This window comes from Hippocampus guttulatus, chromosome 6, assembly GCF_054856545.1.
Source record: "Hippocampus guttulatus isolate MCC_2025c chromosome 6, RoL_Hgut_1.0, whole genome shotgun sequence".
In the NCBI taxonomy this organism is placed as follows: Eukaryota; Metazoa; Chordata; class Actinopteri; order Syngnathiformes; family Syngnathidae; genus Hippocampus; species Hippocampus guttulatus.
Window position 1 is genome coordinate 17,359,031 of NC_141266.1, and position 19,696 is coordinate 17,378,726.

The 19,696-nt window shown below is 41.9% G+C and overlaps 1 protein-coding gene across 1 annotated transcript in view; it reads left to right on the forward strand.

Annotated features, from left to right (window-relative positions):
- Nucleotides 1–19,696, forward strand: part of efna3b (ephrin-A3b) — a 61,635-nt gene that overhangs the window by 34,990 nt on the left and 6,949 nt on the right. Inside the window, exons 3-5 of the mRNA XM_086113636.1 lie at nucleotides 17,097–17,389; nucleotides 17,540–17,605; nucleotides 19,373–19,450. Coding sequence (XP_085969762.1) covers nucleotides 17,097–17,389; nucleotides 17,540–17,605; nucleotides 19,373–19,450 — 437 coding nt within the window. The remainder of the gene's footprint in view (nucleotides 1–17,096; nucleotides 17,390–17,539; nucleotides 17,606–19,372; nucleotides 19,451–19,696) is intronic.

Genomic DNA, 19,696 nt, shown 5'->3' on the forward strand with positions numbered 1-19,696 from the left:
AGATGGATGGTCCATATGCTCTTTATGCCCCATGCATATTTCATCTTGGGGCAGCAGGGCGGTGCAGGCAGGGCTTTCCATGGTGTGGCGTTGCGCCGGGATGTGCGGTGGCTTGGTGAGCACTCACAGTTCTTCCGCTACGCTTTGGAATAAATGGCCGAGCATGAATAAATACAGCACATTTCAGAAGGCGTTAGGAAAGATGGGGACATCTTGGCGAAACGTAAGGCCATATGAAGAATATCAGCTCCGAAATGGACTCTTGCCCCGCTGTTTCATTCACGATATAGGACGGCAGCCACATCAGTCTTTTTTGGGGGCGGGGGGAATAAATGCCAATTTAGTCTTTTCCAATTCCATTTTTAGATTGTAGTCCTGTTATTTCAAAATAATGCTTTTTTATTACAATGTTACTTTATACTTGCTGAAGAAACACCTCATTAAGCAAAACTGTTTTTTTTTCATACCCACCGATATTTTGTTAGTTAGGTAGTTGTCTTCATTTGATTATTTTGTCAATTCTATGTTATACGTCTCTCTTCTTTACATCCCATAGCAAACAGAAGATCTGCTCTTAGTTAATTCCTAAAATTGCTCGATTAGGTAATTTCTTAATTAATTAGGTTGACCGTTTATTGGATTGGATTGGATAAACTTTATTGTCAAATGTACTATGTGTAACATACAGCACAGATGAAATTTCTTCCCTCTCAACATAAATATTATCTTGCCAGCTAGACCTGGAATATTTTTATCGTAATGGATTTGCTGTTTGTTAGATGTTGAGTTTGTTAGCTGGTTAGCTCATCGTAATGATGCTTAACCCTTTCAGGCACAGCGGTTACTCCAGTGGACATCTTATCATATTATCGGGTTACAGGGTGTATGAAAGGGTTAATTCTGGTGCAGACTGTGAGACATGTTATGTCATGAGAACCTTTATTCTTTTTTTTTTTAAATAATGTGACATATGCTAATTTTAGGTTTTTAAAGTCACTATTGTATCAATAAAGTGACATTTAAATATGCATCCTTAAGCCAGGAATTATAGTTGTTGGTTTTTGTTCCCCCCCTGTAATAGTGTGCCTTTCACTATTCCACAATTTCATGCCGAAGCGTTCAGGTCGTAAAAGGTGTTTGTTGTTTTTGTACATGGCTTCTATCGAGTCACATTGAGCTTCAAAGGCAGTGAAAGCAGGTCAGGTCTTTGTGTGTGATGTTTTATTTAATACGCGCTCACACAGGTCCGCGTCAATGCACATTTTGCTGACTGCCGCGCGATGATTGACAGCTGGCCACCACACCGTTAGACATATTGACATCAGGAGCGAGCAGGGGAAAGAGGGATGGACGGTTGGGCGAAGAGACGACACATTGACGGGCCAGTGGAGGGGAGAGGAAGGATGGAGCCTCAGGTGTCGGCGTAGAGCGCTGTCAAAAAGATTGAACGTGAAATATGAAATGGAAGGAGAGACAGATTGAGAGAGAGGCTGATAAGGATGGAGAGACAGAGGGCGGGTGGGGGTCGGGGGCGGGGGGATGATAGGGAGGTGAGAAATGGGAGAAGGATGTTCCACTGATGGACTCTTGAGTCTGACAGTGTCGGCTCATGTTCACTGGAGAGAATCACCACATCGCCAAGTCGTGACAAAAAGAAACCCCACAAAACACACATATATTTCGCAGTGCTTTCCCAGCTATGTGAAATACATTTTGCAAACTATCCCGGCTGACTGGTCACCAATCAGTCGTACTGTATACTGAAAAGAATTCACACTTAGTATCACACCATCACTGAATAGAAGACACTGCATTGTAAGACAGCTTTTTTGTCTCTATATCGCATATTTCATGCACAAGACGACTCAATGTGCTTCACACAAGCAAAGAGACGACGGCTGCAAGCATTTACAAACACAAACGCCAATGGCATTCTGATGCACAGTGGCGAAAACAAATAGAGCTTACCGATACAAAAATTACGGGAACGTACATTGACATTTCAAGGCATTAACAGAAAACTTTACAAACAATTTTAAAGTGGAGTAAACAACTAACGTGATTCTTCAATAAATAAACGGGGGGTGGGGGGGGATGATTTAAAATTTTTAGAAGACCTTGAACAAAATGGGTCGAGGTTTTTTTTTTCTTAAACAGAACCCACTATGACTGCCCAGAATTCAACAACAAAGCGTATGTCGGAATGGCTGTTGTAATTGTATTATTGTTCATGTTTTATCTTTTGTGTTCTGTTGTAGCTGTAAAGCACTTTGCTACTGCTGCAGCTGTTGTGAAAGCCGCTATACAAATAAAAATGAGTTGAGTTGATGTGACTGAACTACGTCAGTGTTCCTTAGCTATTCGTTAGGCGGCCATTTTGTTTTCAATCATTCAAATTTAGCATCGTTTCCGGTGCGGAGGGAGATATGTTAAGTTAACCACTGTATATTCCAACTAAATTGACGTAAAATTACTCGCACACTGGTGTAAAAAGTATTTCTGAAGTAATGCTAGCATCTACAAAGTAAGAGGCTACACCGCAATGCTCTACAGTATTATTTGTTCCTTTTGGAATGTGTTTAGCGACATTAGCGAAATTTGAAAGACATTTGAAGATTTGCCATTTACAATCCCCATTAACAGTAAATGTGTGTCATGCGCATGCATTTCTCACAGTGAGAAGTCACTTTATGCAGAAAGAAGAACAGTTCCAGCAAGTAGAAAAGAAGAGAGTCTGAGCATTGTTTTTTGTTTTTTTTCCTCGCATTGTTTTGCTCCAGTGATTTCTTTTGACAGATAATTATTTTTCATAATGGCCAATTGAGCTTGAAACTCTTCAATGAACAATCTGTTCCAACCTGCCGGCTTTCACGTCAACACCAATAATGGGTGAATACCTTTCATTTATTTTACCCACGTCTCTGGGCGCCAACACAACAAAGGAAGGCGTGTTTGAATGTCGAACCAACTGGGCCTCGAGGCTATGCTGAAATAAAATAATAAATAAATGAATTACATTTTTTTTAAATGCCACCTCGTTGCCATAGCATCCAATTGTTTTCAGTTAATTAGAGAGCAGAGCGTACAAGAATTAGATTGGAACTTCACCATGTCAAGACAAACACATGATGATGTGAGCGCATGGAGCATATTTCTGGAGACATGTTGGACAAGGGCCGATTCTGTTCCCAGTGCAAAAAAATAAATAAAACAACAACAACAACAAAAAAAGCTAAATCCATCAAGGTCCGCTTTGGATTACTTCATTACGGAAGAACGGGAGGAACTGTTGTGCTCGCAGTTTGATCTGAATTTAACCCCTTAAGAGATGACTAAAGAACAGCAATGAAGGCATTTCTTGTTGGAAAGGAGGTTTTGAAACCCTTGCCCTTTTTTTAAAAAAAACTGGACGCTAAGTTAGTGCTATGCTAGTTTTGTGGATGTTGTAATATTGTGCCTCCCCGTCTGTTACTTCCAAAATGGATTGAGCATGAGTTTCCCATTTGCTTTTTAACGGTTGTGCTTTTTTTTTTGGAGAGAGAAACATGGAATTAATTTAGTTGGTGGTCGGGTTGAGGTTATGAAAGCGCTTGGCCGACTCCGAGCTATTTATTTTGGCTCTTCACCAGACGGATTGATGAAGGAAAATATGTGTATAAACAAAACCATCTGACGCATCAGATTGATTAATTGTTCTCAAGCCCGCAAAGTTTCGTCGCTGAAGTATCTCGAACCTTGTGTGTCCTATGGAAAGAAAAAAGGACTGTATTTCTGTTGTTGTTGTTGGGGGGTTTTTTTGGGGGGAGGGGGGGGTTACATTTTCTGGAATCAGCAGCATGCGCTCGACAATAACAATACAGTAGATGACAACGGAAAACATTTTACTATTGATACACCCAACTAAAAAAAAAAAGAAAATTAAATTGCTCTATTTGTGTTTATTTGTGAGACCACAAAATGGGGGACAACTGGTAAGAACGTCTGCCTCAACTCTGCAGTTGTGGGTTCGAATCTCGGACACGACATTCCAATGTGCGGTTGGCAAGTTTGACTTTCAATTATCGTCCCACCGCTGACAAGTTTCCCCACCCGGAAAGTATACAGAATGTCACGAGGGTGAAGTTGTACGGGTATGTAGTATCGATGCGTTTTTACAAGTAGGCGGACTGTATATATGTAACCGGTATGTATATGTATACTAAATACATATACATACCGGTTTTCGTATCCGGTGAAAAGTAAATCAACATAAACGACGACTGTTGTCAATAATCCAAATCACAACTTTCAGACGATGACGAATACTTCCCGTGATGGATCCAAATCTTAATCATGGCAGACGTAAAAATTATACATAATGTCAAACACACTGAGTTCAAATGGGATTTTCCCCGGACCCATACCAGCATCTTGAAAGAATATCTCCCCTATAATTCTCGTGCTTGTGAATACGACTGAGTCATAAAAGTCAGGTTATTGTCCACAGTCCACGGTATCCACTCAGCCTCCTCCGCTGCTCATAGCCTTGTTCTTTGTTCAATTTTCAAACCAAAGGGAGATGGGGGGGAGAATGTCTACTCTGGAAAAAAAAAAACCAGGATCGAACACAGTAATAGCTGATGATTTGTGATAATGTGCCGCAGTAATAAGTGCTACTTAATTAGCCATTAGGGAGTCTGAGGAGGGATGTGGATAAAAAGCGAATGGATGGATTGGAAGACCAAGCAATGAACCCCCGCAGCCTCCTCCTTCCTCCCTCTTTTTTTTTCTGTTTTATGGGGGGGCTACAAAAGCTCCATGGCGAGGGCTTCTTCTGTCACCATGGCGACTAATGTTGAAAGCCAGCTGTGGTTTTGTGTTGGAAGCCCATTAGGACTCTTTCTTTTCAGCTTAGTCTCTTCGGATTTACAGTCATCAAATCCGCTGCCCTGTGTCTAACTTGTCGGAATATACGTCTTTACTCAAATAGCTGTGGCAAATTATTCTGACCCTTTTTGAAGCATGTGCGGGGGTTTTTTTCTTGCAGTTGTATGAGTCGAAGCTTCAGGTTTGTTTCGGTCCAGTTAGGTTGGTTTAGATCAAGGTCAGTGACTGTAGGTTTGTTTAGGTCAGTTAAGTTTCTTGAGGTTCAATTAGGTTCGGTTTGTTTATGTTAGTGTAGGTTTGTTTAGGTTAGGTTCATTATGTTAGAGTTTATTTTAGGTCAGGTTAAGTTCCTGAAGGTTTTTTTTATGGTTAGTTTGTTTAGTTTGGGAATTTCTCCATTGTGAGACAAATAAAGGTTTTTCTTATCTTATCTCTAAGGTGGGGATGTTTAGGTCAGGTTAAACAATTGAATGATCTGTCAGCTTGAGTTTGTTTGGAGCATGAAAGGAGAGTGACGTTTTGTTTCTCACTTGTATTCTTTGGCATTCGACTCAGCATGACTTAGATTTGTTCTTGGTTTTACTGTTTGGTGCTTTCTACCGCCTTTATTACCGATTTGTCTTACTGTTTATTGTGCATGTTAAATTGCTCCATGTACAGCACTTTGTATGCAGCGATGGCTGTTTGAAAGTGCTCTATAAATACTGTTGACTTGACTTGACTTGACTTGTTTGGAAAATCTGTTTGTCGAGGTCAAGTTGGGTTTCTGTAGGATTGTATGGGTCAGGTTAATTTATAGATGACAACATTTTAGGTTTGTTTAAGTGAGATGGATTTGGGTTCCGTTTGTTTGGGTCATGTTAAGTTGGTTGTTTACGGGCAGGTTAAGTTATTGTGGGAATGGTTTAGGTTATGTTAATCTTATGTGTAGGGTTTTATTCGGTCAGGTTTGTTTTCCCGATTAGGTGTGCAGCCACGGCCAATGAGTTAAGATCACCATCTGTCATTGTAAGGAACTCAACTTTTTGCAAGTCCGCTGAATTTTTGTACAGTTTTCCGAAAAAGATTGTGCTCTCCTTTCGAGGTTTCAGTATCTCACAGTGAGCAAAGTCACAGGCTCAAACCCGTTCTTCATATGTGATGTCTTTTATGAGGCAGATCTTTTCCACCTTTCCACTTTAGGCAAATATTATCTACGCCAAGACATTTTTTTTTCTAACCCCACATCATTTCTCTGCCTGGAAAATAATGTCTTTTTCCGTCGGATCTCCTTTTCAATGTGGCTCCGGAGACGGTCCCGAGTGATGTTGTTATCTTTGGAAACATTGCTGGAGTTCTCCCCCCACCCCCGAAGGACTGATATTAGAGCCTTCAGCGCCTGACCCAAACATATCAGTCAGTGGGACGGAGGACCATCATGCTGAGCCAGGAAGTAGCAGAGTGATTGTTATGCGGCACATTGATCAGCTTTCACAGGACGACGCTACACGATCAATCTGGACCACTCTATGCACGGGTGTGTGTGTGTGCGTGCGTGTGTGTGTGTGTGTGTGTGTGTGTGTGTGTGTGTGTGTGCTTCAGTGTGGTTGTTGCGCGAGCAGGGTCAGGCAGGCGTTGTGTTATTCGGGGCAGTGAATGCGAGAATCAATAGCTGGGTTAGAGGGTAATGTCTGGCTGAGTGCTGAGTCTATCCACAGCCATCCGACTGCATCAACCTCAATCATAGCAGAGCTTTGCCAACAACTTGCACGCCCTCTCGCTCAGCCTACGTCCCCCTCCACCCCGTTTGCGCACGCTGGCCGGCCGCCGACGTCCGCTTCCAACGTCGTTGGCCTGAACGGCGGCAGCTTTTAGAAGGACGACAGCGGCAGCGTGCGGGGATGGAGAGGCCTCCCCCCCCCCCTGAAAAGACTGATGGGGAGCAAAAGGGACGGAATAAAGGGAAAGGGATTGAGGCTTTGCCAGAGAGAAGTGACGAGATATGCTGGATGCTTGTCAAGTGCTTGATAAGTAAAGGTGAAAGCCAAATCAATAGGCAAGCAAATTAAGGGTCGTAAACCCTTGTCAGGCTTTTATTCCCAACCAACATTTCCCTTTGATCACCGCTGAAGACCTCATTTGTTTGTTTGGGTTTTTTTTCACTGACAGTATTTCTGTTCCTCTCTCAGTTTCCTCTTTTAGTCTCCACCTCATTGATTCCACTCGTGATTGTTATCCACCCACGATATACTGTAGGTTTGATCGACGAGGAAAAAATTGTGAACATGCGCGTACGTGTCAGCACGTTGGACTGGTGGTTTGTGGCAGGCTGCCTGCCCTTTTTGAATCTCGGCTTCAGCTCCCCTTCCACGTCGCGCTCACGCATGATTGCGGAAAGAGAGATGTGATATGTTTACGTTTTTGACGATGTAAACTGAATATGGATGTCATATTGCGGCTGTCAATCAAAAAAGTGAATTAAACTTTCCTTTGATAAAATAAAAAATGTCTTGAAATACAGTAGTTGTTTTTTTTTGCTGGACGGCAACATAAAAAATAAATAAAAATACAGTGGAACTAGGTCGAACGTCCCCATCCGCCCATCCATTTTCTAAGCACAGGGGGAACATGCATCCTAAATAAATAAGCTTCGAGAGGCGCAGCATTCTGCAAGATTAACTTTTAAATTAGTTTTGCTTTTTTGGGGTTTTTTTTTTTTTTTGTTGTTGCGGGAAAAAAGTTCTGACATACAGAGAACCGTATATTTTAGAAGCGTTACTTTCGCTGTGTTTCAGATATGCAGTAAATAGCAACCAACAAAAAACAAGTCATAAAATCATTTTTAATTCCCCCCTTGCCCCCCCCCGCTATTGTAAATCGAGGAAATTTCCTGAAACACCCTGGCCCTGCGCAACTCTATTCAAGCAGACCGACTCCATATTTTCCTCACTTTTCAAGAGTGTGGTCCCAACATGAGGTCCCAACACTTTTGTCCAAACGGTACCCGTTCAAGGGCCCACCGTTGGGTTGGCGCGGCTTGTACACATCTTTGAGATGCGCAGGCAGGGAGAGGAAAAGACAGCCAGGATTGATGGCCGGAGGAGGAAAAAGACGGGATGCTGTGAAGATGAGAAGAGAGAGAGAGAGAGAGAGAGAGAGAGGGAGAAACCCGGCAGGAGAATGAAAAGATTTTGGAAACTGCAACACTTTTATCGATAACCACCAATGGACCATGAGGAGAGAGAATACGTGTTGTATCACCCTCGAAAAAAAGGATATTCGAGCCAGTTTGACACACTCCAGACACTTATTGATTTCTGCTTGAAGAAAGTACTTCATTAGGTACATCTGCGCATCCAATACATGAGACCCGTCAAAATATTCAACCCTTTTCTTTTGTGAGGAGTGAATGTTTGGAGTTCGAGGACAAGTAAGCAAAAGTCCTCAGTCAAGTTGCTGCCTGATCTTTAGAAGGCAGATGTACACCTACCAACTCTGTGGCTGATTTACTTGAGCTTGACATGCGCGGGAACCAAACGGAAACAGATTTAGAAGCTGTTCTGATAACCGGGCCGAAGACAGTTACTGAATAAGGACCGACTTGGATGCCAGGGATAAATGGACATTATGGCCACATATGCTCAGCTACATTGAAAGATAAGATAAGATAAGATAAGATAAGATAACCTTTATTTGTCCCACACTGGGAACATTTGCAGTCTACAGCAGCAAAATTGGGGGGAGGAGGAAAAAACAAAGTGTATAAAGTAATAAAAAAATTAATGTTTCAGAAAAGAACTGTACACAGTTAAATATAAGTGCAATATAAAATATAGCATTAGTAATATATTGTAGAATAAATATCATTTTTATTTTATTATTTTATTTATTTGTTTATTGTTTTTTTTAATATAATTTACATTTCATTAAAAAAAAAATCGATGGAACACCAGTTGAGGCCCGATGTCTTCACTTCCCTCGGTGTGCTGGTGCTCTGGCCCTTTGCCTTGTTGAGTATTGAGTAATGAGTATTTTCATATTGGCAGTCTTTATACAATAGATGTTCTGCTTTGTCTCCCAGGACTGACTCGGGTCCATCGGGCAAATGCTTTTTGCCCTTTGCTGTCACGTTAAGTCTGCATCCAAATTTTGTTTGTTGTGGCTGATTATTATAAGCCTTCAGGGGGGGTGATTTATTTTTCCTCTGACGTTTTCAGGCTTTTCAGTCAGTATCTTGAAATCTTTCTCACAAATCAAATTAGGTTCGGACCCAGTGTCGATTTCAAATGTTACAACTGTCCCATGAACTAACATCTGCTACTGTCTGTCCCCATTTTGTTTATTCATGTGGATAATGTGATGACATCCTCAGCGTGTAAAAAATGAGCTTAGGCTGACATACGATCGCTCCACAATGTTGTTTGCATCTGTGTTTATATTCCAGAGCGATGAATTATTTTACGCCCAATCTGCCTCCCTTTCTTGTAAACTTTTCTTTTCACTTCACATAAATGGCACGATGCCAGTAAGATTATTAAAAAAAATGCATACACATAAACACCTCCTCTCTAATATATGCCTCCTTCTATTCTCAGCTGAGTAAATAAACGCCACCCGTCACTGCTGCCTCGCTGTACAGCTCGCATTGTGATGCGCCGCAGTTCTACATCAGTACAAATTGCAGCCACAATAAGCGTTCTCGTCCTTGTTTTGACAAGAGACATTTGGATTAATCTATTGTGTTAGATCTCAATCGATTGCGCAGGTGTACCAAAGGCGGCATCCCTATCAAAAGTTTTTAGCTCTCGTCTGTATTTATCCAAGGGATAAAAATAAAAAAAAAAGGAAAAAAATCAGATAGAGACTGAATGGAAGTTAGGACACAAAGATGAAAAAAAAGACTTGTGAGCTGAGGGACCTGGAGTAGGAAGATTTTCCTCTGTGTTTGATGGCAGCGTCAGTCATGCTACACATGTCTGGGAGTCTCCATTCAGCAGGAGAGATGTTACCTTCTATCCTCCGCTCTGATTGGACCCCCCCCCCCCCCCCAACACACACACACGCACACACTGCACAACGCACACACTCCGTTGGCATCCCTGTGCTGGAATAAGATGAGATGAAGAATGGTGGCCCCCGGGAGGCTGAACAGCTTTTAAATCCTGAATAGCAATGTTTGCAACATGGCCGGTCTGCTTTGAAGATAGCACAGACTTACATCTATTTGGGCCCATTTCTATAAAGCTGAACATTTCTGCACATTTTGCCGTTCCATTGTTAATCGACCGTGTTTAACGCCAACTCCAGTGGGATACCATGTCCAGTCTATCAGTTGTTGTGAGACCACTGCTCAGTGAGCATCTTAAGAACTACCTCCGGAAGTGTGATTCGCTTTTGCTTTGACTATTTGAACTTACCGTTTTAACTTAACGCGACCAGTTGTGGTATCAAGGAAAAGGATGATGACATGACAAGCATCTGGCTTATGATGATGCAGTTAAACAAATATCAGTGACACATTTAGACCCAAGCAATGCTGATGTAAATTGCATGTAACTTGACTGTTAGCCATTCGTTTTGTATAACGTACAAGCCACCGAACTAACATTTGTCATCTGTTGTCAAACTAAACACAAAACAGAGAATATGTTGTGTATTTCAAACCAACACATAGCTTGACCTTGTTAAAGTCTGCGTCGATTCATGCTAGCAGTCCAAAAGGCCTTAGAACAGGTTAACAAATAGTATCACGGCGTTATGGACTTTAAGCAACACATATTTCAACACAAATGACAGAGCAACAAATGTAGATAAATATATATATATATATAATGATACTCCCAGGCATATATTCTTTATCCTCTGCGAAAAAATGAGAACCGGTAATATTGTTACTGTGGCTCATTGAGCAACTGTGACCGGCTTAATGTACGGAGGACCCATATATACTCACGATTTGACACGGTTTTGGGGGTGCAAAAATGAGGCCCAAAAAAAATCATTTTTTTCGTCTAAAGTGCATTTTAGAGTGATATTTTCCTTTATAGAAAATAACATTTTCTAATGCGTATGTGTACATACCACTGTACATTATTTTGTCTTTTATAATAGCAGCAGCTTCATTCAATTCCCATTGTAGTACGTTGGGGGGTGGGAATGGTTTGAAAATCTTCAACCTACACAGAATGTGTTGTTTAACTTCCGAGGTTCCGCTGTGGAATCGTATTCTGTAATATGATTATGATGTATGACAAAGACATGTGCACATAATTAGATGAAGGCGAATCCGTTGGTAACGCCGCCACATCCACGCCTGTTTAACTGGCTCGCCTCCAGTGACAGGGTGTGTCATCTCTAGCGATGATGTCGCATAATTAGACCCCTATAACTCACGCGGCGATGGAACGGTGTGTCGTGATGGTAAATAGAATTTTAATTGTGCGTTCTGTGAGCTAAAAAGATGAGCAGGGACCCAACAAATAAACACGGGAAAGTCTAACTTTAGCGTTCATGTTGAAGACGAAACTTGTCGCACCCAAAGATGTAATCAGTTCAAGCGTGAATGAGGTTTCTACATCCACTTGTATGACTAAACGATATTAATATGCAGTTACATGTGTAATTCAACAGTGGACAGTTGAGCAATTACCTCATTCTGCTTCATTCTTGTCTTGCTAATGGCCTCCACGCCAATTTTTCAAGGCTGCTGATGAGATGATTCCTCCATTTCCAATTAAGACGCATTCTCCTGAACAATGGGGTTTTAATAAGCCCTAGTACAAAATGTACCTGTTAATATTATTTCCCACTGGAGGGTGTTTTCAAAAGGGCACTGGTGAGCTTTTGCACGTCATCCACCGGAGGAGCAAGACTGGTTAGGCGTGGAAAAATAATAGAGAGTGAGAAACTGCTCTCCGCTGGGCGCAAGCGTGTAATGGTGCTTCCGTTGTGTGCAATTTTCGATAAAAGAGATGTTGTTTGGGGAATGTACATTTGTAAGCCGCTTCCATACAATAAAGCCAACTCTCGATCCACCCTTATAATCCAAAAAAACGTCGCCTCCTCTTTGTTAGTGTGCAGAACTGATAACTGACCTACGATTCATGCATTTCCTCATCGTTTGTTTACTCCACTACAGAGAGTAGGACATATCAAGTAAAACCCCTGTGAAATTTCTGAGATTTGTTTCAAAATACACGACACATTTTTTAAAATAATTGCTGAAAATGTTCAAAGACCGAAAATTGTGTAGTACTCTACTGTGGAGATATCCTGTAACAAACGGTTTTTCACCATTTCAGTTTTTGGTTTTGGTTTTTGTGTGGGGAGGGGGCGTGGCTAAAACAGGATGAGTCACCCCTCCCCTTCTATGCATCTTCACTTTGGATAGTCTGCAAGTGTGGCTGTGCCTTGTTGTCAGCAGTGAACAGATTTATGTCAGAGAAAAAGATGAACTTGGCGGTCAGTGTGTAAACCAGGTTTTTCGGCAGGTGGGGCTGTTTTAGAGTGCCTTGTAGTTGGCCATGAGTGCATGGCGACTTCAGGGAGAGAAGGCAAAAGAGCAAAGGGATAAAAAGTTTGGCTTGAGAGCCAGTGTGGACTGATTGTTCAGGCGGCTGCTTTAGAGTGCCTCGTTGTTTGCCGTGAATACATATGTATCAAATAGAGAAAGACGGAAGAGTTAGGAGGGGAGTGTGTATCTCCTCTCTCTCTCTCTCTCTCTCTCTCTCTCTCTCTCTCTCTCTCTCTCTCTCTCTCTCTCTCTCTCTATACATATATATATATATATATATATATATATACACACACATACACAGACTTTTTTAAACTCTGATTTGACAGCCAGCTTTGCACTAGTGTGGCAGCTTTAGAGCGCCTCATTGTCGTGATGTGGAAGGGCCCCATGACGACCCGGCGGGATATGTTGCAGCCCCCAGAGGCTTCGAGTGGAGATATTTTCATGGCTCAAACGCATAGTGATGTGTCGACATATGAAAAATGCTAGACAAAGTCGCATCCATTTTTCCAGGTCAAAGTACGGGTATTTGATTGACAGTTGGGGTGGGCGTGGTTTCATCCACAGCATTTTGAGAATGGCTTGATTTTTCAACTTTTTTAAAAGCCTCGTTTTATTCACTTTTTTTTCCACTTGTTAAAATTTGGCAGGGTTATTGAAAATAACACAAGCAGACCATGCCAACAATAATTTTAGTGACTGTTTGACACCACTTGCTATTGTCTCTCTCAAGACTTGTCTTCTATTCATAAGATTAGATGTTTTTTAAAAACCACATCTGGCTAGATGATCGAGCAAACCCAGCAAATAATCTTTTCATCCGGTAATATTATCACATCATTTTTGTATTTGTGCGAGAGATGGAATGAGAAGTGATCTAACATGAAACATGAAGGGAAACAGAGACAACGGCACTTTGTTTCCTTCCCTCTCTCACTTATTTCCCAGGAGCATTTTTTATGTAATAAACTCCATCAAGGCAAATGGAAATCCATTATGGTATTTTGGAATAACACAAAAATCCATTTTCCCTCTACAGTCTAAACGGACGCACTTTGATGGATTCCGTTATTGAAACGTAAAAGCTCACGGAAGAAATGTGACGCTGACAGGATGGAAGATGTCACATTAAATTTGCCCAAACAAACAATTGCGCAACGTAAGCATCCGGTGGCCACATTTCATTCGCAACTGAGAATTTTTTTTTTTTAACTCGCTCTGCTATCGGCTTGGGTCGGATTTGCCACTTGATGTAATAATCACAGAGCGTATCTAATCAAACAATTCCTTGTGATTGTGCCACGCAGTGTTGCTTTATCATCATGAATGAACAAAATTGTTGAATATTGCAAATCAAGTCCGGCTTAAGAAATATTTATCTCTCGAAGTACCACCATCACGACCAACAAAAAAATACAGTAGCATAGTAGGCCTAAGTGTACCTCAAAAAACAAGCCAAGAGGTTTTCGATTGAAGCCCACTGTATTTCAAACACGTTTAAGTCAAGATTTGTGTCACTCACTCTTCCATTGCTGTCTACTTGGAACCTTATTTAGCATTTCCAGGAAGGGGGGGGGAAACCCCCACATCTGTTCTTATTTTACCTGGTTTCATAGCAATATTCTCGTCTATCGTTTTCTCCAGCTGCCAGTGAAATCTTCAGGCTCCCTGCAGGAGGGAAACCACTGAAGCCCACATTGTACGCCACTAAATAAGCCCGTTACTTCCAATGGTCCTTTGCGTGCCAACTTGGATCAATATATCAATATTTTTGTGGACTTCCTCAGTCGTTTGTGTCGTTTAAGTGTTGCGCAGCGTTTGGCGTTTCAGTCCATTTCCCCGAGACTGTGTGGCTGTTATTTTGTTTAACATTCCTTTTTGATTAGCCTGCAGAGGTACATGCAACTGGACGGATGGTTGAAAACTCTCCTTCCTGCAGTATCCAAAGTCATTCTGCTTTTGGACTGATCTTTTTTTTTTTGGGGTTGTTTTTTTTCCCTCCTCATGTTCATTACAGTTGCTGGGGGTCCTGGTTTCAAGATTAGTTTAATATGGTCCTGCGGTTAAAATTGTGTTTCCTTCATATTTGGTTTGATCCACACCTTCCATCCAGTTTAGAAGTTAGTAAGATTCTAGTTTGATGCTTTGATGTCTCACACACACACACACACACACACACACACACACACACACACACACACACACACACACACACACACACACACACACACACAGTAAATGCTTGTCCACAGCAGAAAAGCAAAGCAGGTGCGCGCACGCATGCACCCACACACACTCACACACACACACACACACACACACACACTGACACAGTGGGGATGGTAAAACCTGCTTTTATCTTAAGGCGGGGATTTGCTTCCAGATTACTCAAGATGCTCCAAGCTCATTTCCCTCTCTTTGTTTTCTCCCCTGCTAGTCTTTGCAAGCGCTAAAACTCTTTCTTTTTTTTTTTCCTTTTTACGTGACTGCTCCATTTTAGCTCCCACCGCTCCCTTGGTTGATCTGCATTCAGACTTCCTTGTTGGAAGCATCACGCATTCTACCTTGCTCTTTTTTTTTTTTTAAGACACTGATAAATGGCGTTGTCTCCTTGAAACATTTGACACTATTTTGTTAGACTGATCCAACGCAACAAAAGCCTCCACTGCAGCGGGGGAGAAGGCGCTACAATGGCTCTATTTCTGCTGACTCAAAAAGTCAGTTGTAAACACGAGAAGAAAAAGACTCAACTCTTTATGATGTAAGGAACCGTATTAGGAAGTAAAGTAAGTGTGTGTGTTTGCTAGAGTGTTTTGAAACGAGCGATGAAAGGTTTTTCGAGCCCAAATGCTGAGGGAAAAAAAAATTGCAAGGACTTTTAAGGCCCTGCCAAAAGGTTTGTAATTGCGTGTAGATGCCACAAGATGGTAGCAAAGCTTTACTTATGTCTAAATGAAACTCCTCAATTTACTTGTGCATACTTCCTTGACACCAAGATGCATTAGATGGCGCCATTTTGAGCATAAAAACATCTACTGCCAGACAAACTTACTTCATCGAAGAATAATAAAGGTGAAGAAATGAAGCAATTTCAAGAGCCCGATGAACCTCACCCTGAAAAGTCGACAAAGTCCTGTCGTCCTCTAATACATGTCCACGGTTTAAATCTAAATGTCTCATCCTTACATTTTAAGTTATTAAAATTAGCTTTCAGAAAAAAAGTCGATTTGTATCATGCAATAACGGTGACATTTCGTGAATGTTGATGCATCATAAATGTGTCAGAAACTAAGTTAGTAAACTTTTTTTAAGTCGATAGAAAGTATCATTTTAGTGTGGTAAAAGTCTCGGATTGAAATGTTGATGGATCATGATTAATGAAATAAAATACAGAATTTTAAAAAATGACATTGATTTTTTGAGTTGTATGGTAACGGTAACAGAATGTTTTAAAAAATGAAAATAGCATCTGCATAGATGCACTTCATGAAGCACCCATTTATTTTAAATCCTAAAATATTTTTCTACGACTTTAGAGCTTTGTACCTTTTTTCCTTTTCTTCGCATGTTTAGTCACTTTCATTACGTTTTTTTTTTTACATCTCGTTATTTTAAACGTTTTTATGATTTTTTTTTTTTGTACTTGTATTTCATTGCTGCGCAAAATCACGTTGTTCTCCAGGAACGTAGCATTTTGGCTTGCTTCGAAGTTACCAAATGGTTCTTCACAGAACCCCAAAATTCCTTAGTCCTCCTTTGAAACCAAATTGTCAAACTAAATCTCTCATTTCTATGTCTGAAGATCCTTTTTCCTTTTTTTTTTTTTTGCTCTAATCCGGCGTAACTAAACCACATGCTCACATAAAAAGAAAAAAGAATACTGCGATTGCCCAGGGAGAAAAACATCTCGTCGAGGCAGGAAACAACGGAATGAAAGACTAACATTTAATTACGCCTTCGTGTAGCCATAAAAGCGAGGAAATGAGGGGGAGAAGAAAGACGAGGGTTTGAGGAGAGCGGCGGCGAGCGGAAGACACTGAGCGCAGTGTTTCGATCTTCATTTAATAATTGAATAATCATCTCCTTGGAGACCTGACCTAGAACCAGCGAGGAGAGGAGAAGCTGCATCAGGCCCAGCGTGACACTCTGCTGCCCCCTTGTGACATTTCAACAAAACACACACACGCGTACACCCCGTGATCAATATTGATGGAACTTTTCCAACTGGCCGCATCATGCTACTGCTGACGCACTGTACGCTTTTGATTTACAGCAGATATGAACCATAGTCAGTCCTGGGAAGAGGAATAAAGGATATTTCATTTTGTCACCTCACCTAAACACACGCGTACACACTGCCAGAAGCTTATCTTCTCGTCAGGCACACTTTCTTTCAGATGATGAGCACTGCATAGTGTTTGGGCTGATGTACGAGCATTGGGGCGAAGGGATAACGTGGCGTTCTTTGAGTATGCGGTTCTTCTGAAGGGACGGAAAATACACACGTTGATTTCCGCACTTACTTTACTGTCGCTCAGATTCGCGTTATCTCCGATGCACAAGGATGGATTGTGCCGGTGCCTTTCTCAATTCAACCTATTGCGACTAACCTTGACTTTTTTGTTGTTTTTGTTTTTTCTTTTTGTTGTCGACTTTAACTTCTCAAATATGACAATACTCATTTTATCGTCCTGTTGATAACAAACGATGTCCTGGTTTGTCTTTGTGCGTCCAGTCTGCGTCGCGAGGGCTACACCATGCAAGTGAACGTCAACGACTACCTGGACATCTACTGCCCTCACTATAACGACAGCCAGCGCATCGTGGGCACCAGCGAGCAGTACGTCCTCTACATGGTCAGCTACCGCGGCTACCGGAACTGCGACCCCCAGATGGGTTTCAAGAGGTGGGAGTGCAACCGGCCGCACGCCCCCCACGCCCCCATCAAGTTCTCTGAGAAGTTCCAGCGCTACAGCGCCTTCTCGCTGGGCTACGAGTTCCACGTCGGGCAGGAGTACTACTACATCTGTAAGTATTTGTATCTGTCGATTTCAGTTCTTGCCTTTATTGAGATCTAAACGTTTTGTGTGTGTGTGTGTGTGTGTGTGTGTGTGTGTGTGTGTGTGTGTGTGTGTGTGTGTGTGTGTGTGTGTGTGTGTGTGTTTTGTTTTTTTGTAGCCACGCCGACTCATCACCACGGCCGCAGCTGCCTGAGACTACGTGTGTACGTCTGTTGCTCCACAGGTGAGTCTGGCACCTTTTAACACCCACAACCAAGATCCATCTGGGTTGATCTGCCCGCGCATACAATCTGGACTCCCACAAACACTTTGTCATGCTTCCCTGTGGACACCTGCTGGCTGCACTGCCACAAGAAAAAACAAAACAAATTGATTCAAAGATCTTTGTCAAGGTCCAAAAAGAGACATTTTATGGAAAATTGTGATGTCATTTCTAGTCTACAGCAAGTGGCAAAATGGCCGCCTCTCGCAAATGAAGGGGATAGCAGGGTTCCAATGTATTGGTGATGTGTCCGCTGCATGTGCCACATGCACAGATCCACAAATTTGACGAATGTAATTCGACAGTAGGCGGCTTGGTGATGAAACACTGCCTTCACAATGGAAAATACAAGCCAGGCTAACTTCAGCTAGAGACAATTTAGGGTGTGTAAAGTGTGTTCAAATTCTTATTTCTTGGGGACAAAAGCAGGCCACAGACATTTTATTGAATATGGACGCATAGGAATACCCTTGTGGAATAAACATTCCTTGTAAGCTAAATGCTAAAAGCATCAAATGTGTTCCCCATAATGCCACGGGTATTGACTTGCACAACTAAAATAATAATAACAATAAAAAGATTTTTAAAAAAATGTTTTTTACCATTTTGCCCACATTATACCAACACGTTCCAAAGTTAAATAAGTCACCATGTTTTTATGTGTAATTTTTCTGGTTTTATTATGTGTCTAATGCTTTTTTTTTTTTGCCTGATTGACTTGCGCATTCAAGTAGCATGTAAATACGTTTGAACGTATTTGCTGATCAAAAATGTTGACTCCACATTCCCTAATTAAAACACCTGATCGTTTTCAAATGTGCAACAAAAAAATGCACGGCTCCTTAAAAGTTGTAGAGTAAGGATCCTCACACCTGGATTGAAGTTGCATGTACACACGCTTACACATTTTTATGCTTTGCTGGGGACATCTGCTGGTCACGTACTGAAGTGGACCCAGTTTTTAAATCGCGATTGTGATCCCACCATCCATTCTCTTTTTTTGGGGGGGGGGGGGGGGGGGGGGGTGTTCAGGTTTATTATTTTTCACACACACACACACACACACACACACACACTGTCGAAAACAGTTATGGTGTTATTAATACTGCTGCTGAATTTTCCCTGCAGTGTTTCCACATAGAACCCCTGTTGTTGTTTTTCCCTCCTCTTTTTTTCCACTCTGTCCTTCCCCCACCATTCTCTCTCTCTCTCTCTCTTTCTCTGCCCCAACCATCCCCCTCACTCCTTGTCAGAATCAATTTATAACTTCTATGTGTGGCCAGTGGGTGGCTATGTATAAGTAGTCTTAACCTCTCTCATTGGCTCTGACACACACACACGCACACACACACACACACACATGCGCACATGCTCACGCACTTTGATCACTGGCCTATCTGGTCATTTTAACTGAGCCATCCCTGAAATATTAACCTCTCCTCCCTGGCCCTTCATCCCTTTTCACCCCCCGCCCACACACACACACACACACACACACACACACACACACACACCCTCTTCCTCTGCTCTCACAAGTGCTGCCATGGCTTGTCAGTCAAAGCGCTCCTGGCCATTTTGTTAACCCCTGAGCTCTTCCCTTTGCTACTCTCTTGCACGTGTCTGTCAAGCTCTCCGGTTAGAAGTAATTAAAAGCCCTTTGGTCAATAGTTTAACCTTTGCTCCTGTGCCCTGTCTCTCTCTCTCTCTCTCTCTCTCTATTTCTCTTAGCCTCTGATGTAGACGATGAGCCAGAACCAACAGAGGCAGACTACACGCTTAGACCGGGCCTAAAGATGGACGATGTTGGTGAGTCATTTTCTTTTCCGCACCTGAGCAAGTGTGGAAAACATCTTTGAGACACGTCTGCATTGGAACAAGCCACACTCATACTTCTTCACACTGGAATCACAGCTGGGTCGTCAGCGTTCATGCCATGTCATAAAAGAACATGAGTGTCATTTGTTCCTTTAGGTGGAAATCTTTTACTAACAAGGCTCAACAAGTTCCCTCTCATGTTGACATTTTCTTTTACCGCTTGTCATAAATTATAGC